Genomic DNA, 26888 nt, shown 5'->3' with positions numbered 1-26888 from the left:
GCGTTGCGAAGTGCGTGCAGGTTTAGATAACGACCTGTTACAAATAATAAATGCAAAGTATTACTATATTAATGATATCACAGAAATAAAGCAGGTAGTAGTATCATACATCGCTGTAAAATACAGTCGCGAGACTGGTTAGAAACAACCACCATCTCGTGGTGAACGCGAAACTCCATTACAACGAATATGTATATTTTCCACTAATAATCTTTATAAACTGAATTAACATGTTTCTGTTATCAAAGTCGTTGAATTGGAAATATCTCAAGGTTTTAATTTTACATAATAAGAATTAATTATTGTCCCGATAATGTTCTGATATTCGGAGCAATATATCTACAGTAGATACATGAATCTCTTTCGGGAACCTCGTTATTGACTGTTGATTCGCATTTTACGTATAATTTGTATGTAAAATGTATTATTTTATATAAATATTATTTTATATAAATATAAAAAATTGTGTAGGATATTTGTCTAGATTTCTGAACCATCCATTTGAAAGTGCAAATTTAAAGATGTTTAAATACTTTTCATTATTACAAATCCTACAATAAACATTAAATAATATTTATTTAATAATATGTGCATTCGGATATAAGAAAAAAAAACATTAAAATTTCTTAAATGATCCCTAGACGCTCAATTTATTGTACAACATGCAAATATTATTGATTTGCAGGTTGTATTAAGGTTTTGTACAATATACCATACATTTTGTACAGTTTGTTTGTACTAAATCTTGAATTACTTGGTGAATGTTGATTAATAATTTTAATTAATAATTTTGTCATAAGTATGACAAAATGCAAATTATTTATTGCACAATATTATTAATCGTCTGGAAGCTATATTGTGAATTTGTTTTATTTAGAGTGTTGTACGATATCATTGTACAATATTACGATAAAAATGTCTGGTATGAGACGGTCTTTTAATATGAGAGATAGCTAATTAGCTATCCTCTACCCTATTAAGCGTGTAGAAGACAGAGATCTAGGTGAAAACAATATAATTTAATTATCCTTGCAATTAGATTCATCTCTTAAACGCGATTGTAAGGCTTGAATAGAAAAAGGGAATAAGAAAGCTTAAAATAAAAATCAAATAGGCACGATGATTACGTCTAGATAACTTTTATTAACCAATATAATCGTGTATCGTTACAAATGATGCGGCAACGATGTACCGATGTAACTCGGGTTACAATGAAACTGGTTTTAACGGTATACAATGAAAATAGGAATCGATGAATGAGCGAATTTATGAATTTACAGACGTATTCGTCGCTACTCGACATTCGAAGAACTGCTTACACCACAACATGTAATTTATACTTTTACTGTATTTTATTTTATTTTATTTCTTTGTGTTCCGCCTGTCATTATCGCCTGCTGCGACGAAACGTTAACTCTTCTTCCGTTCTGTGCCTTCCATTGTCCTCGCTTCCTCCTCGATGTGTTTCTGGTAAATCCATAAGTGATGTCACTTGTGCGCGCGCGTGTGTGTTGTGTATACGTGTGTGTGTGTGTGTGTATGTGTATGCGTATTTCTGTTTCTGTTGCTTAAAACTGCGTGTATACGTGTACAAACTGTAATTATACTCGAAGACATCGAAAACTCACTACATTATGTTAAATAATAATGCGTCGCGGATTTGCTTCCGGTACGCACACATATGTAAATTCCCGTCCTTTCATCTGTTTCCCGTGAATTCGCGACTTGGTGAAGATACACAAGTATACGAAGTTGCTGTAAACGGTAGCTATCGTCTTAATAAATAGAGAATGTAAGTGGGATGAATCGCTATATGAAAGAAAATTCGATTTGCTTATACAAAGTCGGGTATCACACGTACGATTTACTTTAACAGGTTTATAATGTTGTTAATTATATACCTCAAATATGTAATTTACAGGTGAATACAAATTTATGGAATAAATAGAACGGCAATGGATTGTGCAATAGATTTGCATAAATGATTCGCGAATAAACAAGATAGTAAACGAACAATCGTACTTTTTAATTAAATCGGGCGAATTTTAATTGCACTCATTTAACTGGTTCCATCGCACTCATTTAACTGGTTCCATCGCAAATCCGCGACTCACTAGTTAGGCTTACGGCTACTATCGAGATATTGATGTACATATACAAGAGAATCGTGGTTTTTTTTGTCCTTACACACGGGTAGAGTATACAAAGACGTTGTTTGCCGAAGAAAAACGTTTCACGTATTCTTCCGTTCTTCTTCCTTCTGTTTCTTTCTCTCAATCGCTCGTTTGCTCGCTCGCTCATGCACTCTCTCTCTCTCTCTCTCTCTCTCTCTTTCTCTCTCTCTTTCTCTCCTTTCTTCTCTCACTCTTCAATCACGCATACGTATATTGGAACTACGCACTCGTTCACATTCGTTTAACATGGAAGGGTCTCAGTTTCATATATATCTTCATTTATAGCTTTTCTCTTTACGGGAAATCGATAAAGGATTATTGGTTCTCTTTCTGCATTTGCGCGTGTCTTTCCTCTTTCCCTCTCAGAATCCCTTCTGTTATTCGTTTCGACTTTGTTGGTCCGGTGTGGCAGTGCCTTGTTAATTAATTTAATGCTCGCAATGAGATCTCTCGCTATGCTCGAGCTGTCAATTTTATCGATTCTGTGACGTGTCATGCAGAATGTCGACAAAACGAAAAGGTTCACAGTTTTTTCTCAAAAAAAAAGAAAGAGAAAAATTAAAATTTGTCACAGAGTTTGTGTCTTCATAATGACAACATAGTACGATTTCAAAATGACATATTAATTAAGCATTAATTAACATTACAGGTTATCGTACGTAAAAGCTGACTTGCCTACACTTTTCTAACCGAATCTATGATGACGAATGTATAGATCGCGCATGTTTTTTTGATTTACAAAAGTCCATACACGTTGTAATCTTTGTACTGATTTATTTCGTTTACGTTAAAATGCACATTACGTACTTTTTGTTACACAGAATTCTGGGAGAATCAGCTTACATACTTTGAGTGACTTTGTAGATAAAATGCAATTGAAAGATTAAAAATTCAATCATTGTGTTGGCAATGTAAACGACATTCGTTTCATAGACATTCTGTCTCGAATAATCATTTACTGACAAGAGTGATTATTATTATTATTTACATATCGCACGCAACACTCCAACTACAGTTGCGCACATCAGAATTAGTACAAGTCTTCATAATATATTATATTCATATTTATATCTATATATATTTATATCGTGTTTACTTTTTAATAATACCGTCCTTGGATTATAATTAATTATGTTTAATCGATCCTTAACGGCTGTTTTAGTAAGCTTGTGGGTGCAACAACATTTCTCTTAGTTCGCGCACGAACGCGTTACCTATTTTATTTATATTATGTCTAATAATTAAAATATTTAGACTCGAAAGCTAAAGACGTCGACTGGTGTATAATTATGATTTCCGTCAGGATTTCGAGTGTGTCTCGTGTATTATTGTTTCCTTCATCTCGCGCGGGAAAGTTTTTCCGAATAAAATTTACGCGTCTCAGCGTAAATTTTATTAAATAAAACTTAATGTGTTTCACTCGTTTTGCTGCTCACGGGAAAAGGGAGTATTTTCACAAGGATTGTGTGAAGAAATTCACAAAGTATAATCGCTATACGGTGAACGTTATTTTCTCAACGATCTACATACGATATCAATAGCGAAGTAAATGCGAAAGATCGATATCTCTTCGAGATAGGCTTAAACACTAATCAATAATGATGAGAATAATTACCTCTTATATTTCGTGAGTGGTGTGCGAGCTCCTCTATTCGCGTGTACCGATTATAGTCTTCTTTTCGTTTTTTCTTTTCTGTACCCCCGAAGTTCTCTCTCCCTTAACTCTTTCAGGGGCCGAGAAAGTCAGCGTATTTTGTATAGGATCTCCGAAAGAGACAAGCGGTACTAGAGCGGAACTTAGGCACTGTAGTTCACAAATTAAACCACATCGCACCAACATAGAAACGCACAAACGTCGCGACACCTAATACAATTATACTGTGAAGTACACAAGCTGCACCGTCGCCCCTCAAAGAATTAAGCCATTCACAATGGAAATCTTTGACGTTCAAACGTGGTACCGTCCGTCAGAATATTCAAGTTGAAAGGACAAACACGTACGAATCGCTCGTCGCCAAAAAGTAAGCCTCTCTGACCTAAAGTCATCATTGACTTCCTTCGCGCTGCTTTTACGTACGTTTTAGTCACACAATCTGCATCATAGAGCGTAACTTCCGTTTACGTTTCGCGATAACTTCTCGAGTATATGCCATTCAGAGTACTCGGCGAGTCTGAAACAAAATGCTCTCTCTACACACAATCGCTAGTGTTGACTTCGAACACGAGGTCTCCTTCCTCACTTGGCTCTTCGTTCAATGTTGATTTTTAAGTGTCCGAAGACTCTCACCAAATGATCGCGATGAGGAAGATACGACGGGGGTACGCGATGCTGGCGCATTCATTCGAGGCGCGCGAATGATCGAAAAGTGTCGATAAAAGGGGATTCGAAAAATTTCAAAAGCAATTTTGTACTCTGCGGCACGCAACGAGAAATAACGACAGAGATCTTGCGGATGCAAGAAAATGTCCCTTTTGAAGGGACAAATCTCTCGATAATTGCGCGCTCTTGAACGCGAGGGAGCGCTCGCGTCTCAGGCGAAGAGTTTCGCGAGAACGAGAGGATCTTCCGCGAGACCGAAACGTTCGCTCAACTTGCATTTTTTTTTTTTTTCTTAAGCGAACAACGCCGCGAAATTACCCTGTTCTACGTCGAGCCTCTTTTAAGATTTCTTCCGTTAGACTTTGACCGCGAAGAGTGCACAACCACAACCATCTCGTTCGTTTCGGTTACGATGACCGTGTCACGCATCGTGGTGCGCATTGATGAATAGTCTAAGAACTCCGTTCGCGCTGTTTCTTTTCACGATTGTGAAATTTTATTTTGATAGAGTGCGGAAACGAAGCCGTTTACTTCGACGGTCAGCTAATCGTTTGATACGTCGAATTCTGATAGCGAATCAATTATTCGTTTCGTAAGATATACGTACATCGGAGAGCGTAAACCAAACACGATAAACTTAGAGGCTAATCTCGTCCACTAAATATCGATGATTTACAAAAATATTCAAGTATTTAGTTAAACGTACGTTAATATGCGAATAGAAGGAAATTCGCCGCCAACGCCGACTCAAGTTTCCACAAAAGTATATCACAGCGACATCCGACATATCCGTAATTAATGAAATAAGAGAAATTTCGGGAAATATCGAACAATCTAAATCCCCGCGAGTGTGAACCGAATTGTCTATAATGCTCTTGATAATGCGCAATGGGGCGAGGGTACATATACGGTACATATAACGTTATACATATAAAAGTAGAAAATTTGGTGGCAGTATATAGAGATCGTGTAAGGTGAGAAACGCGGTGAAGGAAAATGCGTATGCGCTAACATTTTTGTTGTTTTGTGCTTCGTTTACGCCGAAATCACGGTGAAAGCCTGTCTGATTGACAAGACTTGTCGATCGTCCAGGTCACTGATCCGTCATTCTCCCTGTTGTCTCTACCGACCAATGCTAAGAACATAAAAGAGAAAACAGAGGAAGAAATATAACGTACATAAAACAGGAGACAAAGAAACGGTTTGCGGTTCAACACGATCATATCTGGGCTCTACTTAACGCGAGAGCTCTCCTCTTCGAGGATGTCAGATCGACCTTGATCGTATCACTGAAGCGTCTCTTCAGTTGTCGATAAAGGGTTTCTCAACGAGATATATCTTCAACTTCCAACTTGGATTCTTGGAACTGTCAACAATTATCAACGACTTGGATATCATCCGAAGATTTCTTCTTCTTCTTCTTCTTCTTTTTCTTCTTCTTCTTGCAACGGGCGTGTCAGGCACGCTGTATATGTTCGATTATTCCGGCTGATCCGTTAGTTTTGCAATGTTTTTCCGTCCGTCGATCTTCTCAATCGATCTTTCATTCTATCTTTCCGTTTCTCTCCTCTTCAATCTTTTTTTCGAGACCCGAAATCGATGTACGTGATCGAGGTCGTCGAGCATCCTGACCTGCTTGTTCTGCTCGCTCTTTCGTTCCAACCGACGACCACTCCGGACGATTGACTATGACGAGACTCCTCGCTCGTCTACTCCAGACGCGCCTTGTAGCTAGTTTTCCAGATCTCGGCCAGCGTCACGGCGCTGTGGAACCTGTGGAAGATGCACAGCGGCAGGGTGACCCTCTGCACAATGGCCCAAGCGAGGAATCCGTAGAAATCAAGCTGCACCGGATTGTTGACGACCTTCTGAGTCTCGAAAGTGTAAATCACCCACATGGTCACGTTGCAGATCAACAGGAAAGTGACCACCTGCCGACCGGGCTTGCTGCGATCGTGTTCTGGCAGGTGAACTCGCCTACGCGATACATCGGCGATGAAGAGCATTTGAAGGACTACCTGAACGACCGAAAGCAATCCCGTCACCATCACCAGCAGATTCGGCTCGTGCGTAAAGGCCGCTAGGGAACCGGCGATCACGCTGAAGACGGCATAGATGAAGAGACCGAAAGCGGAGACGCGCAGGAGGATGTCATTAAGATCGCTCTGCTCTTCGGCCTTGAACTTGAGGCTTTGCACGCGGATGAAGCCGATGATTATGGCAACGATGGATAACGCCATTAAGACGCAGTGAGACACATCAGCGAGATAAATCGCGAGCAATCCAAGTTCCGGATGATGGATCAGCACGAAGAACAGTATCAGGCATATCAGGGAGCCAACCAGAAGAAGCAGACCGAAGAAGAGACCTTTGCTCGCTCCAACGCAGTCGACTCGGGTGTGACCTGATAATATCTTTTATGATAACTCGATTCTCCAACAAATAGAAGATTATGCATATTTATCACAATCCACGAAAAAAAAAAACATTTGTTCTGATACACTCGAAATTAAAACGATTGCAATACGAAAGAGAAAGAATACTACCTGCGTGAGCAAGAGCGACGGCTCTTCGAGATAACATAGCCTCCAGACGACGTTCAAGATCAGCCTCTGCCAGATGAGGCCAACGCGGATGTCGGCCGATATGCTTCCACATGACGTAAATCACTGCTGCTTCACTGCTGCTCCGATCAAACTGTACTCGATTATAAACGGAAATAGATATGGTGCCGCATCCTGCACGATAGTTCCCATAATATTGACGCGTCCACACGAATTGGACACCGAACCATCCTCCGTCAGAGCTTCCGCGTAGATACCTAAGTTCGGGCTCCAATACTCGCTGTTATTCGTCAAGTTGCTCACATCGAAGATCTGCGGTACCTAAAAGAGAAAGAGAATATAACCTTTAATCTCAGCGCTTATCGCGGTATTTATTCAGTGTTGTAATAGAACATAATTCGTACTTGATTATCTATGTCAGTCTGCGGGGCGTTCATCAGCTCCATAATCTGCGACCAGAACGTAGTAGTGGACGGCGTGGTAGTCGAGGTGGTACTTGTGCTCGTTGTAGTCGGGATAGTGGTGATTCTCTCGGTGGTGGTGGTAGTAGTTGTGGTGCTGGTGGTCGACGGTGTGAACGTGGTCAAGAGAGTCGACAAAGTTGTCGCCGTGGTGGTTGTTAGATTAGGCAACGCGAAGGTGGTAGTTGACGGTGTTGTCGTCGTAGGGGTCGTCCAGGTAGTCGAGGTGGACGGCGTTGTAGACGGTGAGGTGAAAGCGTCCGCGATCGATCTGGCCGTCGTTGTCATCACGCGACCCAGAGCAGTGCCGACTGTCACGACTGTGCTCGTCGGCGGCATGGTCGTTGACCTCGAAGCGGCCGTAAGAGGAGCTTCTCGTAATTGTTGTGCTACGTTGCTGCGTGCCTCGGTACCCAATATGGCCCCTGCGTTTCGCATCGAGTGCTGCTTGACTGCTTGATGCTCTCTGCAAATGTCAGCACATCGATACGTTGGCACGTCGACGCGTAATCCCAGAGCAATTGAACTTAACGCACCATCGCTTCGACGGTACCGGTTAACTCTGTTAATATAGATTGCTTACCGAGAATTCCCGCCTCAACTTGGCCCATTCTTTTGTGATATTGAGTGATCTCCTTGAGACTCTCTAGAATCAGCGTGCGTATCCACACGCAGAGATTCGTCGCGACTACGTGCATCAGACCGAAGCGAGCGATGACTTTGAAGCGATGGATGTTCAACTGTGAAAAGAACATCGGCACTTTTACATTTTTCTGATTCTCCCATTTGTCATTTGTCTCACAATTTCAAGTACGTACTCGAGAGTTCATGAAGATAAAGTACATCTGCATAAAGGTGAAGATCATTTGTAAAACCGGATTAACACCTTGTAATATTTGATAGCAGGGTGATGTGGGTGGCACCTCAAAGAACGCACCAAACTCCAAACCGTTGTATACCATAGTACCCAGTCCAAACGCTAACAAATTAATTGATATTATTTGCATCAGTTTTAAAAACAAGTTTTCAATATTGTCGAAAAAAAAAAAATTATGGACTTACCTATTGCACCAATTCTAAGGAAGAAGCTTCCATGACTGTGATCATTTTGCGAAGTCTTTCGTTTCCGACAGACAGAACGAGAAGGAGCTACGCCAGCTTCAACATCAGTCGTATCCTGTAAAAACGGTGTTTTTCAGAATAATAAAATTAAAATATCTCATAAAAAAAATAAGACTTCAAAAATTCGAGATGTAATTAATTTTACATTAGGAAATGTAAGATAAATTTGCAGGAATATAATATATCGTAAAAATAATCAACAAGTAAAAATAATAAATCTTTGTTAAAATTAATTGCATTAGCAAAAGGTGACTGGATTGTATTTTTGTCGGACCTAAAGAAAATAGGCGGAAAATGTTCAAAATAGAAAGCTACGATTAACTCGATTACGCACGCGTCAAGAGTATTCGCGTAACTTAAACACCATGTGCTATAAAAAAAAAAAAACACATTTCACGGATAACATTGTCGTAACCGTGAAACTTGTTCGAAATTAGTAACCTGTTGCAATGAATCACATTGTGAACCTTTCACATTACATAGATCCCCCTATAAATAGTTCTACTGCTTTTCCTGGTAAATACGATTACTTTACCAGATAAAGGCTAATATGAAATAAAAAAAGACTTTAAAGGGTTATAAAATATTAAAAATACATAAGCAAATAAATGCATAAAATATTAAAACACGTGCCGACACTTTGAACAAATTTAATGAAATATAAAATATCGGTCAATGATTGAAATTAGCTGTGTTAATATTAGAGAGATTCTTCTTTTTTCTTTAATGAAAAGTTAATATATCTTTAGAGAACCTGCTGAGGAGGAGGAGGTTCCTTTTTGGTCTGTTTCGCCTGCTTCTGGTCCTTTTCTTTCTTATCCTTTTTCTTATCCTTGTTCTTATCCTTAGGTTCCTTAGAAGTCCAGCCAGATTTGGGCGGTCTCGGTGGCGGCGGCGGCGTATCAGTTCCTCTCGCACAGCAAGCGCTCTCTTGAAGGAGGAAGCAGAAGACGTACAGCAGAAACAGGATACTCATGCCGTAAAGATACGTGAAGAATCCCTCGTAATAGTACAGTGGCAGTTTGTGCGTCACCACTTCGCTTATTACATAAGCAATGCATACCACTACGAGCAGCTTCGAATAGATGAAGCTCATGATGATGAAAAGCGACGTTCTGAAACAAGAAGCTGTATGAGGTGTTGTCCATCACATAATAATACGAAATATGTCACGAACAAACGATTGTCCGCAGCATAGTATATAGAAAAAAAAAAACGATTTAGTTAATGTATTTAAAAATTGAGCTAGATACTAGGACTTAAAAATAATTGTTAGACTATCAAAATAATTGAAGGATTTCTTATAAAAACCAATCAAGTTTATTAAAAAAAAATCTAGGTTGTGACGCCAAATTATTCTTTATCAGTAGCATCATGTGAATAATTTTGTTTCAGCAAAAATCAGATAAAAAATGAGAAGTATAAATAGATAAAATAATAAATCTAAATTTTTCGTAGGATACAAACAAGTTTAAAGATTTTTTAATGTTTTTTTAAATAAATTCTCACAACATATATAAAATTAATATTAAATACTTTTAAAAATATATATTAAATATTTATTAGTATTTATTAAATATTTATGAAATATTTATGAAATATTTATTAAATACTTTTAAAATTAGTATTAAGTACTAAATACGTCTAAAAATTCTAATTAAGTCTAAAATTTTGTTTTTATACCTGTTTAAGGAAAAATTATTATATGTAATTTTCCAAGAGCAATTGTTAAAATTATATAAATAAAGAATAAAAAAATTATTGCTTCATACTTTAAATAATAACATTTTGAACTTCTTTGGTTTTTATAAGAAACCTTTAATTACATCGTATTACTCAAACTAATTCTTAAAATATCAAAATTTTTTGCAGCATCATTATCATCACTCGAGCGTTTCATAATTATTTTGATGATCCAGCAAGATTATTTTCAAATTTGTATTTAGCTAAATTTTTAAATACTTCAACAAAATAATTTTTTTTTTTTTTCAAGAATCAGTTACATTGGCAACAAAAGTTTTATTGGCTTATTTCATTGTATGGAAAGGATTATGCCCTCACCCTCTTTTTTTCTGAACAATTTGCACTCTGCTACCCCGTCGCGGCAGTATGTCCTTTCTGCCATTATTATCGACGAAAGGTATAACTTCGACCTCCATGATGATTTTTAAAAATTGTGCACTGCGAGATAACTTTTAGAAAATTTTAACTTATATCCTTTTAAAAAAAATTTAACTTTTATCTTTTTTTTTAAGTGAACGCTTGTACGGTTTCTTGCACAGAATTTTTTAATTTTGTATAATGACAGTTTTAGATATATGACGTTTTCTTCGTTATTATTTGATGTTATTACTTTCAATTAACTGATTATTTAATGTAATTGTTATTGTCGTTCTATTTATTATTATTAACTGTTTTATATGTCTCTTGCATCGTGCCCTATTTTGGTTAATAACGAACATCGACTGTTGCGCTTATTTTGATCGCGCTAGTCGATTCACACGAACATGCTATTTCTGTTTTCGCCTTTCAACCATAATAGCATTCAGATTCATCGAATTTTCATTGTTTTCATCAAATATAACTGCCGCGTCCTCGTTCGATATTCCATTTGGTCTGCACAACACGCATATTATAAGCTCATTTTATTGATAAAATAAAAAAAGGGATAATAATGAAATTATCAATGAAGCAATCGAATGGCCGAGCAATCAAATATTATAAAGTATATTTAATTTATTAATAGCAATTAAAATTTCGAAAATTTTAGCGCGTCGCAATCTGTCCGTGATAAAAAAAATACACTGACACACAAGCCCACTTGCGAATGCACCGTTCACCATTTGTTAACCGGAAGTAGTAATTAAATTGACATTTGTAAAGATCATACACAGAATCTGAACACTCGACGGTATTTCACAGATACAATAGTTTCGTTTATGTCAACCGAGCACTGCTTAATCTTGGAGTGGCGGGATTACTCGGAACGCGGCGAAGCGGTCGATCTTCAATAACAGTTGACCTGGTGCATTCGCTTTTAATCGACGAGCATGACTGCCACTCGCACATCTCGGACGTACTTATCCGCACCTCATCCTCGTTACGCTCGTTTTCTCACTCAAAGGTTAGGCGGTGCAATCGATAGTTTATATATAATGCCGGTCGCAAACTCGGTGCGATCTCACCGGGAATCAATCGCGCGGGAAATGAGGCTTTTCCACGGGGAAAACGGGGCCGCGCAGCGCGCACGCAGGAGGGCCGCGCTGCGCCGCGCCGCGCCGCACTGCAACCACTCCACTCGGCGCGATGCAACGACGACGCCCGCGCGCCGCGCGCGCTACGGCACGTATGTAAGCGATGCGTCTACACTGAGAAGGGCTTAACCGCCCTTTGTCACCGTGGCATTTCATGGGTTGGGGTGCAGACTTTATTGTGTCCTACACGAGCGTGTACACTCGCGTCAGAGATTTTTTTTTTCTCCTCCCCGGATGTTAGAGTGGAGGTGATGATATTTTCCGTCTTATGAGAGGCGTGAATCGTAGTTTTTATTTAAAGCAGTCGCACTTTGACCTGCCACAGTTTATTACATAAAAGGTAACACGGAATCAGGAGGGGAAGGCGTTCGTCTGACCATCCCGGCTTCCTCGGCCAATTTAGAGATGACTTTATCTCGAGAAAATGTGACCGTTTGTCTCATCCTACTATTTTTTTTTTTTTAATATTACGTCTTTTTATAATTAAACTCTAACAATAAGTCAAAGTTCTTTTAGCAATTCTACTGAAGGAAAATCAGTTGTTGCGCATCGGTCAAAGAATCTATAGAGAAACGTACTTTGAGAGAAAAAAATATCTTAAAACAAAAAAATATTACTTGACGCGAAAAAATTTATTTACTCGAGTCTTAAGTAGCTTATTTACTTGCAGTCAAGTTAAAAATTTTTCAAATTAAAATATTTATATAAGTAAATGGAATAATTTTTAATTGAGTATTCTTCTCTTTCAGTTCTAGAAAATATTTACTGTCAGATTATTTTTATATTCAAAATATAACCGATTTCTTAATATAAAAAAACAACTTAAATTAATAACATTATTAGCTCGTTTGTATAATCTCATTATTTAAATGTGAAAAATGTGAACATACAAAATTACATATTTAAAGTAATGTGCATATTTGCTTAAAAGTAAATATTTTTACTTAAACAGAACAAACAAATGCTTGCATCAAAATATATGAGGTTTTGAGAAAATATTTTTTTTTGTTTAAAATAATTTTTTCTTCTCTCAGAGTACATTTAATGATTTTGATGTATCTTGTATACGTCGACGTTTTAGCGCGAACAAGCGCGTTAATTACAGTGCGTGAATTTTAGTTCTTCGATATTAATTAGCTGAGGAGTCATGTAACTAATCCGCTCCTAATTGGATTGATCGGGCTGAGACTTCGCGGCTATTGTTCGCCACAATTGGGCCGACATGGGCGGAACGCCTCAATGACAATAGATGAGTTTCTCGTTTTGGATATTGTTCAACATCTCGATATATTCGCTTCATTATGCGTACTCTCAATATCGAGTCATCCAATCGTAGAATACGCGCGATCTCTACAAGTTCGAAAAAATTACTTTGGGATATATATATATATTTTTTTTTTAATGTCGAAAGCAATTGATTATTTTGATCGTATCTTGGGTTTCACGATTACAGATTTTGTACGATTGAGGACAAGTTAGCAAACTGACTCTGCGCTCTCTCTCTCTAAAGCTAAGAATGGCAGCAACACATCGAAGAGAAGTGTCTCGTAATCTTTTTTGCTATGTACGAGAGAGAGGCGGTGTTGCAGTTCAGTCTTTTGCCAGTTGCGAACAAGGAGCGAACGAGAAAATGGAAACAGCGCGGACGTGGAACGGTCCAGACTGGCTGGTCGATATCTCGAAGTACCTACTTTCGGCGCCGCCGGTGCTCCTCCCTGTTTCCTCGCCCTCTTATGGGCTTAACCTCGCCTCAATCCCTTTCAAGGCTCTGTCCTTTCTCAAATCCTTTCAAGCGTTTCGCGACATCTCCATCCGGTGAATCAGACCGTTCGCGTGCATGGAATCGGACGCATTAGAAATCGCGCTCGTTTAAATCAAGTCGCTCATTGCATCGCCTGTACGTTGTACGTAATATTATAAAATTATGCATGGTTATCGAGAGTTACATAAGCGTTGGAAAAATTGTGCAGACGACCGGCATTTACATCTCCAATCGATAAATTCTTATCTCTGTCCCACAAAAGGGCCGAGAGTCTCTTCGGACATTCATTTCCGACCTATTTACTTTGCCTGTCAACGAGAGAAGCCGTCTGTAGTAATTTTATGATTGGCGATAATCGGGTTTGCATCGACTCTCTCTTTGATTGGCTCTCTGGTCGATTGACTTCTTTTCGTTCCGTGAGAGATCAGTAGAATTTTCAACGATTGCAATAGTCAAGTGAATTTCTTAAGCTTTCGCGAATCGATCACGTTTTTTTCTTCTTTATATTTTTTTAATTCTTTATCTTGTTGCGCACGCACACGAGCAGTTCGACACTTTCGCATTACCAGGAATTTCGTAGAACCATTACTGCGGCACAATACACAATTTTGCAAAACTTACAAATCACACGGCATCTCGAAATCGTATAAGTTGCGCGTCCGTGTGTTTCACAACACGAATGGAAATTTCAATTTCCGCGTTAATTAAATTTAGGATGAATTGCGCTCGCGAGAGATTTGTGGCGGCACTGTTTTGTGGCGGGCGCGACGCGTAGACTGCCGGTGCACTCGGCTTGAGACCGTGTTAATGCAATTGCGACTGCGGCTGTGTAATCCGAGATCCACCTATTGCTTCGTCGCGAAATGCATATGGCTACTCACTTGTCGTCAAATCAATATTAGTCAATTGAAAAGTAGCACGCGAACTGTCCGATTTATCTGGAGCTCTATATAGTTTTTGTGTCAACATGCCTGTTGACACAACTTTTTACACCAGCTTTTACATACGTGCACACACGAACATTCGTACGTACGCAGACACGGATTTTCCTTCTTACCCTAACAGCACAAATCTCCCGTGGGACGTCCGAAGGATGTCCCTGAGACGTCCCCTGGATGAACCGTGCTGTTAGCAGACGTTTATAAACATTTAAAACAGTATATGAAAAAACGCAGGAAAGTAGAAAAAACAGTACTGGTATTTTCAGATGAAATGCGAGTCGTTCTATCGTTCGTTTCTACCAATGTAAATTAAATCTCTGTTTGATTTATTTTTCATCTTTCTCTAATCCTAAAAATCGAAAAAAGATGAAGACTAAGTTAAACCGAAACTAAAGTTAATCTACATTGGTAAAAAATAGACATTAGTAATTTTGTAGTTGATAAATTATTTTGTAAAAATAGAAATTAATAAAAATAGGAAGGTTTTTCTTCTATTCTTTCAATTACACGTTTCAATCGACATCTCTTCGAAGGAAGAATGATTAATTTTCATTTATTACGCGATGTGTATATTATGCACGCCGTGCACATATGTGATACGAATCCGACACGTATCCAGCTGCATACGGGTTAACGAACTAACGTCGTAAATAGAAATGCAAACCAAACTAGACTATCTCGTTTCCATTTCGGGCCCTCCGTTACTATTTTCTCGCAAACCGGATGTTCCATGCGAGTTGTACGAGGGTAACATGATCGACGCTTTCTTCTGTGACCAATAAGGCGATTACTCCACAAATGACTTTAACACGGAATATTCGAAAACTAAAAACAATGGAAATTTATTTTTAATGCAATTACCTCGAAAGATTGCTTTTACGAATGTTATAACATGTAAAATGTTTTGCTGCACATAAATATTTTAGTTAATATTTTATCTATTCACGTGGACGATCGATCGCAGCATATTTTCTTTATCGTGCATATTTTTATTTGGTTGGTATTTACGTCCCTCATTTCACTATTTCTATTCTTAGTTCATTTGCGTTCGTTTTACGGTTATTTGACGGTCCGCTGTCTTTCACGCTTCAGAGACCGACGTTTTCGTGTAGACAGATATATCAATGTTCCTCCATTCGTGAAGCTACGAAGCATTTGTGTCTTCGCACGTAACACGAGTACCCGGAAATTAATATTGCGCATTATGAAAACAGCTTGTTTTCGAGAACTGTGAATAACGTGTTTAACGTCTATTAGAAATGATGAAGGAGATATTATTTGCGAACATCTTTGCGAACGTCTCAATAGCAATAAAATATACTTAAAGCAGCAATAAAACGATGACATGTTTATTAATTAGTAATTGTGCAGTGCTGTATTATACAAGTTTTGACATGTCGTTGCAAGAGGCGAAGCAAATTTTAAGTTTACGCTCGAATAAATTGACTTTTATTATGCTTTCTTTTGATTGATTAGAATCGGCGTTATGCGTGCTATAAGTCACGCCAGTCCGTAAACTTATATATTCACAAGTACGTAATTAACGTGTTAAATAATTATGCTTTATTAGCATGCGCACCGCAATCGGACTAGATGACGTTTATACTTGACCCAGATTTCATTTTTGCATGAAAAAAACATTTAGACCCTTTAATAATCAAGATTCGCTAATCTTTCGCTCTTCAGCGAATTTGCCAAGATTAGCGAGCTGTAAAGATAAATGGAAAGAATATGATCCCAGATAACACAACACTCACACGAAGAGAGTCTAAATTTTTAAGACGTCTTATGATCCAATTTTGAACTTTGTGCGGTCTAGGTTTGCACGTCCTATTTTTTTTATCTAGAACAATGTTACTTTCAAAAAAAAAACATATTTAGTATGAGTGAAAAATATTTGTGTATTTGTCGCGGTAAATGCGCTGTGCAATAATATCCGAAGAATCGCGCAAGATCATCCCGGAAGAAACGGGCGGTGCAAGGAAAAAACTGGTTTTATCTACTGTACGTATTAGCGCTACGAAATTAGCACATGTTCGCGACTACGAAATCGAATGGGATAATTGTTAAATTAAAAAAAAATCATTCTTTTTATTTGTTCGTCTCTATAGCGTGCGCCTTACTTTTTCGCCGGGGTAGATCGCACGTTCTTCAGCTCCATTTCTTTGTTCGCGGCGTTGTTCTTCTCGGCGTTGTCCTGTGCATTCGGCGGCGAGTTTTGCGGATTGAGGGGCCTGGTGACCGGAAGTGTCGCCGTGTTGTCGCCGCCGCCGGCGGCCGCCTCTACCTCCACGGTAGCGACCTTACAGTCGCCACCGCCCACCATCGTGGATTTTGTCCTGTCTCACGAGCTCCTGACGATCGTCAAAAGGATATTCAACGATCTCGTAACAAATCGATCTAGTGCCCCCGCGAGCTCAAGTGCCCCCTACGTGGTGGTCGTGTTTCGGAAGCGCTGGTACCTGGTGCGGCCATTTTGGTGCACGCCTCGGATATTAATCGAATTCAATCGGGCCGTCGTATTAACTAATTGACTATCGCGAATTACACGTCCTTGCGACGTAGTCAAGTAATTTAAGTCGATTAAATTCCTAACCGCTCGCTTCCCTTTTCCGCCGGAAGCGCCTGCGCTTTGGTATACTGAGGTATCGTTAAAGCTCCCTTCGCTGGAGCGCAGAAATGGAGCACACCCTTTCTCGTGATGCTGAAGTACTGCGTAATACGACCGGTAATAGATTGCGTGTGATACATGTATAGATGTGTACGTGAAATATAACGTAAAAAATCGATAAAAAAGTATTTTTGATATTTATGTACTCTATATTCATTTACGATGATAAATTTCCCTGTAATATCGTTTGATTTTTTTTCATTAGACGAAAACGAGAAAGGGGACTCTATAATATTCAAGCTTGGTGAAATTGCCCATGCAAAATTGAATTGCAGAGGAATAGGAAGTTGAGGGAAGCTGCGGAAGCTTACGAGCGAATCGGGAGGAATGAGTAAGTGGTACCAAGAAGCATCTCAATGGCGGAAAGAGCTAGATAGAGGAAAACAAGGAAGAGTGCAAGGCATAGAGGGGGAGAGAGAGAGAGAGAGAGAGAGAGAGAGAGAGAGAGAGAGAGAGCGAGCGAGCGAGAAGAGCGAGAGAGAAAGACAAAGAGAAAGAGAGAGAAAGAAACAAAGGTCCCTAAGACCTAATGCGAAGGTCTCTGATCCCGCGTACTTGGTCGAATGAGCTAAATGGAAAATTCCGTGCACACACGAACGCGGCTGGATCTCGCAGGGTCCTGGTGCACTGTACGCTCCGCTGACCGACAACGACCACCACTTTGAGCGTCGCGACGCACCCGCGACGACAGATGACGGGAGAGACTCACCTGCCAGAGGCGGTTGGCTGAAGGCCCTCGCGGTGACTGCGCCCCGGCTTCGGCGGAAAAGGGTGTGAAGCGTGGACGCGGAGAAGGGACGGAGGGCGGATTGGGATCTCCGGAGAGAGAAAGAGGGAGACAGGGAATAGATGGACGGATGCGGCAACGGCGGCGCCGACGGAGGGTGGACCCTCCGTTTCAAGGGAGACAACGAGAGCCCGGGCTCCTCTACTCGCGCGCGCCGAGCCGAGCGAGATGAGCGAGCGCAAGAGACGAGAGCTAATTCGAGTGGCCGCCGAGGAGCGAACGGGACCGCGCTGCAATCAGTCGGGCTGTGTTATCAGAGCGCCACGAGAATGGGGGTAGAATCACGATCGCCGCCCCCAGCATCCCGGAGACTGAGGCTGGCCGGGAGATCTCTTCCCGGGCAACGGCAGCTTCTCGCACAAGCGCAATGCGAACGCGAGAGCTTTTGGTCTATATAGAGTCGCGGGGGTGCACTTTTCTCTCTCTCTCTCCCTTTCCCTCTCTCTCTTTCTCTCTCTCTCTCTCTCTGACTCTCCTCTGCTTCCCTCCTCGGGGGAGATGATGTCCCCCATCCTCTTCGTGTCAGCTTATACGTTCTCCGACGCCCTACGTTCTCCGCCTCGGCGAACTCCCGCGTCTTTACGTCTTTGTGGATTTTTCCTTCGTGTCGTCGACCACTTCGTGAAATCCCTCTCCTTGTAGACGTAAACGCGTCTTGGACGCGGGAAATCGCGATGAAGAATTCGAAGATGTTTAACGGTACACCGTTCTGTTCCCGCAAAGAAAGAAACGGTTTCCTCATCTGGAGAGGGCAAATTTGTCGAGAGCACTTCTCATTCTAGTGTATTTGCCAGCATTGGGATATCAATCGCATTACTATGTATACATGCCTTTGTTATTAGCTAATTGTCGTGAGTAAAATGGAACCACATTCATTTCTCTGATTACTCTAGTGAACTAATTTCATTTGCATAGTTAAGCTGATGCAACATATTTTTGCGTGTTCTTCATTTTAAACCTCATCTCCAATTCTCTTTTATGATTCTTTTCTTCCTTTCGGCATCTCAAAATACCGTCTCTCTTCCGAAAAATTTCATATTAATTCTCCTCTGGTATAATGCTGTTTCTTAATATTTTTTTTCCAGGAAGACACTTTAGAGGCTGCGTTAATATTTTTGGTAAATTACTTATGATTCATGAATTTTACATTACCCGGTTTTTTTCATATTTAAATCTGCATTTATATTTGATATACGTAAGTGTTTCTTCTCTGTTTCTACATTTGCAGTTGCAGTAATATTTGAATTATTTACAACCCTAGTTAAATTTTTAATGCTACCGCCGATTATCGCAGGGATGCGTATCACATCGGATATTTTCTTGTTTCTCGGAGCTTATTGAACACCCCCGTGATTTCTGTCGACAGGAACTACCTAGGGAGGAATTGCTTTTGTCTCGCTGAGAATTCGCTGCTGTCGTCTGCTATGAATTTTTTTCCGCGGACATATCCCGCCATCTCTTTCCCAATTCATTTTCATCGACGAGCCCATCGTTCGAGAGGCACGAGAAATCTCAATGGCATCTCATTATTTCCGTAAAATAGGCGTCAAATTTTTAACGCGCTTTAATTTATAGATGCATCGGAAATTGTCCAACGCAATATTTTCCATTGACAGAAGTACATTTTAATGTACTAATTAAAGCGCGTTCGTGTAAAATCAGAAGTCAGCTGATAAAACGTTCCTGTGCAAAAGAGACGATTTTTTTTAAACTTTAGTGTACGAGATAACGACACTTTTTTTTTTATTTAACGAGAATGTTACGCAAGGACTCAGAATATACGTTTTAGTTCGACTAAAGCATATTCATTTGAAAGAGAAGCTGTTATCCCCGCTGCTAGAGAATTCCAGCCAGGTGAAAGACGAATTTTTGCAAAGTCGAGAAGGTTTGAAGCGCGTATTTCGGTACAGCGGCCGCCGCCGCCGCCGCCACTCTTCCACGAGAAGACGTCGAGAGGCGGAGGGTGGTAGGTGGCCGGCGCGAGATAGTTGAACGCGGGGGTGTGTAGCGGCTGCAGGGGGAAGAGAGGCGAAATGCTCCGTGGTTCTGCGACCCACTGACCCGCTCGATAACGCTTCCACCGGGGTCACTGACCTTTCTCACGCGCGAAATTCGCGCTGGTACGACCCTCTCGGCGCTGTCGTGTCTCTCGGCTCCGAGTCAAAGATCATCCTGTCGCGCGAGGAGCTTCTCGATCGCGCGCGCGTGCTGCCACGGTGCATGCCTCAGTACCGATTGTCGTAAGCCGATCGATCGATGACGACGGTGAACGGAAGTGCGCACGAGCCGGCGAAGACGGAGCTGACCGATTGTCAATCCGGAATGCCGGAATTGCTTTTCGATTGGCCGATCCAGGGCGCTCCGAGGATTCGGCGGAATTTATTGCGCGCCGCGTATACACGCCGTTGCGGTGATTGGAAAAAGCGTTGCCGAGGAACGAAATCGCCCCCCCCCCCTCTCCCTGGCTTTTGACGGTGCAGCGATAAACGAATTACGGCTGAGAATATTCGGGCAACGAACCTCGTAGCCGTAGATACGCGCAACGCGTACGTATTTCGCTTACAACGTCTTTTAAACACGGTCGCTTCGGATTACTGATCTTCATCGACGATCCGAAGATTCGAGAGATTCGAAGTACCTTACGAGATTTTCTCGTGTGATATTCTGTAAGTTGGCAGGAGTCGATTTAGAACAGTATCGCGGCATATTTTCGCAATATTCGGTAGCAAAGTCTTATATTATTTACTTAGTGGCTAAATAACGAAGTTTGGCTACGGTCCATCTCTCAGTCTCGGGCTCCACGACGTCGCAACTTTTTTCATCACAAAGATTCTCGAATATACGTTGAGAGAACGCGAGTGTGCAACGTGATACTTTACAATCAACAAATGCATGATTTAATTTATTTAAAAGTGATTTAAAGGCGTAAAAAATGTAATAGGACTTGCAGCTTTGACTTTTCGCTTGTCAGGTGCAAGAGACATCATGAAGTTGTTCAGTTTTAAACACGTAAACTTCATCTTTGCTATCTTATACTTTTAGTTTGGCCCATTACTTTGATTCTTTTTTTCTTTGCGCATTAATTAAAGTGGCGAGAAAGTATAAAAGAGTTAAGCGGAGAATTAAGAATCGCGTGGTAGCTCGGCTTATGCAATTGAATCAGGCGCAACAGCTCGTTCATAGTATTTTTCTGCGTGCTGTAATATCGCGTTTCAAGGATTGCGACAGGCGAGACACTCACGCACAGCAGTATTGATTTCGAGACCCGCTGGCAGTGCTGCCACGATTCCGCGTCCCTAGAACTAAACTCTGAATGAGAGATGTCGCAAAAACGATGATGAGCCAAAATTTATCTTGGAATGGGGAATGATCTCTTTCCCGGAACGGGAGAGAAAACTCTTGCGCACTATCGGCAGTCATCCCCCTACGAATTTCCTAGTTGATCCTTCAATTTCTTTCGTAGTCAGCTTTTAACGAATTAGCTTGTACGTTCAAAGAAAACTGCGAAATAAGATAAATATCCTAGTAACCATGAATATGTAACAATGCAGAACAAAGAATTTTTGCAAAAATTCATGACATGTATAAAATGATGTGACTATATAATTAACTGAAATATAAAATATTAAAGTGTTATTAACGTACAAAGATATGAAAAGTTTTTTAATTATTCTGAAAATAATGAAAACTTCTCAGCGAGAAATAACCTAACGACACCGAAGTGATATCAGTTTGGTTTCGACGTCAAATCGATGTCCCATTATTATTTCTTACTGAATTATGAATCATTTAAATGAACCAATATCCGGACAATTTAAAGCACTTTACTACTCTTTACTACTACTACTACTACTAAAGGATTCTTTAAAGTCCTAAATGCTTGCCCTAAACATTTGTTTTTATTATATTGTATATGAAATAAGTACAAAAAGACATTATCTTCACAAATACATGTTTCTTAAAAAAAAATTTAGGAACATCATTGAAATATGAATTCTAATCTAATTGCGTAACAAATTTATGCTTCTTTAATATTAATTTTGATTTAAAATAACCTACCTTACAGATATCTTAAAGTATTGAAAGACTATAATTAAGTTTTAAAGGAAAACGCATTTAAGATCATTAATAATAAATTTCCGTGTCAATGTTCGGGAATACAAAACTTGTTCAATCACTAGGACGTTTACCTTATGTACTTTCAAGTTTTTGTTGTTTGATGAAATTGTTACATAATTCATTTTCTCATCTTTGTAGTTTCGAATTTACACTCTACGGATTTTCACTGAATTTTGTTTTGCGCATTTTATTCCGCATTAATTTTTGATCAGTCGTATAAATGACTGTTGATCAAATTTATTAATTCTACATATCGCTGCCTGAAAAACAGAGTTTACAAAATAATATTCCTCTTTAAAAGCGTATATTAATACTGTTATTTAGTCGTTATTAGTTGTAAATTGTTGCGTCACTTTTTCGCGTATTACAACACATTCATACATAATTTATCTTCTCATCATAATTTTAAATTTATACTCTACGAATTTTCAGTGAATTTTATTGGTCGCGTCTTATTCCTCATTAATTTTTAATCTATTGGATAAATGACTGTTGATCAAATTTATTAATTCTACATATAGCTGCCTGAGAGAGAGAGAGAGAGAGAGAGAGAGAGAGAGAGAGAGAGAGAGAGAGAGAGAGAGAGAGAGAGCTCAAAATGATATTCCTCTCTAAAAGCATATATTAATATCGTCATTTAGCCAATTATTTGTAAATTGTTGCGTCAGTTATTTGCGCATTACAACATATTCGATAATCTCTATCGCAAAATGGTCTAACGCGATCTAAACTTATCGCATCTCGTAAATGAATCGCAAGAGCACGCGTTTATGCGGTTAATTAATTTACAGTCCCTGCAAAGTATATATAAAATTACGTTTAACATATCCATCTAGAAATATTTATCTCGCGTTAGTTTGACGTTAGTTCCGTTTTATCAATTTTATTAGAATTTTTTAGATACTCATTAAGCAATTAATGCACATCTCTCTAATTATATATTAGATCGATTTACCTCGGCTAAATATATAAGCTTGAAATACACAAATACACTGACTCTATTATAAGCCACTCGCTTGCTAAAACACCAAGCGAACGGACACGGCGTCTGCAAGTATCGGAGATCGTAAAACATGTAACTGCCTTGAAGTAAGTATCTCGAAGGCTATTTTAAGTAGCCCGAAGGCCTCCAGGGGCTTTTTAATGATAAGCAACGCACTTGAGACTCGATATCGTCCCACATGGTGTGATGATTTTCAGGTTAAATGAATGATCCGGATGTTTTTGCTTACTTCACATTGATAATGTCCAGAACGAATCGTACGTGCACGCCAAATATTTTAAAAGAAAATATTATAATAATTCCCTCAATTATATTATAATCAATGTTGCGTTTAGATAACTTAAAATTATCTAGATAAAGATAAGCTAAGTTACATTTAAATGTTGTTTATCTTATCTCAGATAAGATAAAGATTATAATTTAATCTGACATGAAAATATTCCTGTTTGGATTTGAATCAATACACAAATAAAAATCTAAATTAAGAAATAAATGGAAATAAATCAAGAGATAAGGAATATACAAATCACATTGTATAATGACTAACAAATAATGTTCTCATAAAAGTTTTCGAATTCATAGTTTTAGAGCAATTTTAATATTGCGTTATAATATGTACTATTGATTTGTACAATCTGAGCTGCACGCTTATACAGCGCCAGTTCACATTACATATAGTATAGATTTTCAGTACTAACATCGAATTTTGGAACGCAATTCTATTATCACTTGAAAATTTTTCTTATCAAGATATAAATGATAACTTGAAGATTTAAGCTAAGAACAATACTTTTTCTTGTTATTATTTACATTATTTTTGACAATTTGAAAAAAAAAACACTCCTTTGATCTAGAGTAAAGACGTAAATAATTTACATTATTATAATCTGGATAAAGATAAGATGAAGCTATTTATTTATTTAAATGATTATTTAAATAATTTTATATAGATATGTAATAGCAAACACTGATTATAATATAATTTAGGCTGAGTAATGTCCAGTTAAATTATCTTATTTTTTAAGAATAGTATGGTACTATTGCTATTAAAATAGAATTATATTTAAACTAATTAAACGAAATATATGAGTCAGTGAGAGTCAAACACGATTGTTAATGCGCGTCGGTAAATTTTTTATGTTTATTTAAAAAATTTTCAATATATGGTTAAGAAAGTCCGAACGTTTCGACCTAAGTTTGGGCCATCTTTGAAATAAATATGAAGAATTTATCAGTTTATCATTTTACGTATCAACAACAGCGTTTGATTTTCATTGGCCCCTATTTCGTTTAATATTAATTTAAACTTTGTGAGTCTTTTCTAACAATTAGAATTATATTTTTAAAAACTTTATTCAATATAGAGTTTTTATTAAAAATACAATTCTATTCTAATAATAACAATAGAATTTAAAAACCCTCTTTAATAAAATTTTGAGGTGCCTTATATTCTCATATTATTCACGAAATTAGAATGTTTATTAGTATTATCAACTGTGTTACCTAATATTGTCAAAAAGAGACCGTTGAGGTAAATATTTAAACACGTTTCGTGGAAATATTAAATATCATTTCGCAAAACGGAGACGTTAACATACTTCTCTCAGTTAAGGACCTTATAAACTTGTATTTACCAGAATATATACTTACTTCGCATTCTTTGGCAGCATGCCATTAGCTGGACCGGAATACGTAGGAGTGAAGCAGAGGGGTGGGTTATTCGAATTCTGTGGAACTAGGGGCTGCCTCGCATGCGCAGGCGACGTGTGCGAACCGTAGCCATCCGAGTTCAGCTGAAATCACCATAACAATAATGAATTTAAACATTTCCAATAAAACTTCTGTCGGAATTATTATTACGCAGTGCTTTCGAAATTATGTCGACTACAATTATACCTCGTGCCGTTGCAATCTAATTTTATTTTATGGTTATATGGAATGTTCGAAAATCACAGAATGTTTTCTTTTCACCGGAGATTCTTTGATCAACTTGATCTCTAGCAATACGTATTTTTTATATTTCGATATTTTTGCTAAAAATAGATCGTTGATCAAAGAAACTCTGGTTAGCACTAAAAGTACCAACATTTCTTACTAAAGTAAATAAATTATAAATTATAAAATAAAGAATATAAAAAAAAATATTTCATTAGAAAGGACATAATTATAGAAAAGAATTTCAGAGAGACTCATATCTTTTATCTAAAAAATATAATGTAAAAATAGAAACGCGATTATATAATGATCGCTCGGTACTTCTAGTGTTAAACATATATGCGGATGAAACATTCTTTATTAATATACGTATATTCCCAGCAAGTTAGAGTTATATAAATGTTGTAATTTTCACTGAACAGTTATATAACACGCTCGTTATCAATGAGAGATTACAACTAACATTTATATAACTATAAATTGGTATTTGCTAAGTTCTATTACGGTGTTAATTACCTTGACAACGGTGCCAATCAAAGAATCAGGCGGCATTTCCGGGGGCTCGGGTATCACACCTGGATTCATATGCGCTGGATAATCGTTGTGCAGATTAGCCTCCTTAACAGGAGTACCACCGTCGAGTCGTTCCATGTCTAAACTATCAGTTGGTGTCGGCTGGGAGAGCAAGCGCTCTTTCATCTCATGTAGATATGGACACCGTTGCATCTCTTCAGGCTCTTCGTTTTTGTTTCTTTGACGATCTGGTGAAAAATGAAACTGGAATTAGGAACGTGCGAGAAAACTATTTATCTAATATTTAGTACATTCAAATATTCACGAGATCGTGAAAGCTGACTCATATGTATTTTACAAGTTTTTAAAAATGTGGAAGCCAATTAAATTTTTATAATACATTTCTCTCGTTACGAATGATCGATAACTTTTCATTTCTTACCGCGAATCTTGGAGAAAATATATTAAAATTCCGAATTTTATGCTTGGCCGTATAAATCTTGATTGAAATTTATAGGAGCCATATTACTAACCATAAAAATTTAAGGAAACATGATTTAATAAAAACAGCTTGCATAGCAGCACAGTGCACAGAGTAACAGCTTCATTCATAATAACAGAACTCGAATTTTATTTTGCTGGACATTGTTGGACACTTGTTTAATATTTTATTGAAGCGTACGTGTGATTCTTTAAGTTCTTAGTTTTCAACGATCAGAAGAAGCAAAACTTTCGCAAACTGTTCTGATTTACGAATATGCTTTCAAACTGAAAGAGGATTGAAACGCCGAGTATTACAACTTCTAATTTTCGAAAACAAATGATAATTCGAGCACTCTTTCAAAGTGCTCAAATTTACGTAGAATTCATTTTTGATACAACTGTTATTTTATATAAGTTCAAAAGTGTTCATCAATATTTTTGTTTACATGTTTTTAATTGCTTCATAGTAGACTGTAATCGTATTTACTGGACAGTTATACAGTCGAGTGAAACATGAAACTGACACTTGTGGTATACGTGGACACCAGATGGTCGTTACACATGAGACAAGTAAGCTTTTTAATGGGCAACGAATGACATTTAATTTTTAATCTAGATATTCATCATATTGATTTCCATAATGTTATTACTATCGAGCCTCGTGACGTTCTATTTTTATTAATATAAACTCCACATTTGTTAACGTAAACCACACTACTCGAATTCGCGCTTGGAAAACGTCAGGACTGTGCATCATCTTGATTTATTTTATCGAATCC

General features: G+C 38.4%; 1 protein-coding gene across 1 annotated transcript; it reads right to left on the bottom strand.

The window, feature by feature from the left end:
* Window positions 1–1123: 1123 nt before the first annotated feature.
* On the bottom strand, window positions 1124–26638 carry LOC105201024 (proton channel OtopLc). Its single transcript, XM_039447681.1, is given in 11 exon segments — window positions 1124–6898; window positions 7041–7179; window positions 7182–7379; window positions 7463–7983; window positions 8103–8259; window positions 8338–8498; window positions 8582–8696; window positions 9396–9756; window positions 24829–24971; window positions 25630–25874; window positions 26556–26638. Coding segments are annotated over 11 exon segments (2754 nt in total). The 5' UTR covers window positions 26575–26638; the 3' UTR covers window positions 1124–6203.
* Between the last annotated feature and the right edge of the window lie 250 nt (window positions 26639–26888).

Source organism: Solenopsis invicta, chromosome 3 (genome assembly GCF_016802725.1).
Source record: "Solenopsis invicta isolate M01_SB chromosome 3, UNIL_Sinv_3.0, whole genome shotgun sequence".
In the NCBI taxonomy this organism is placed as follows: Eukaryota; Metazoa; Arthropoda; class Insecta; order Hymenoptera; family Formicidae; genus Solenopsis; species Solenopsis invicta.
Note: the sequence above shows the minus strand (reverse complement) of the source record. Positions and strands in the feature narration are given on the sequence as shown.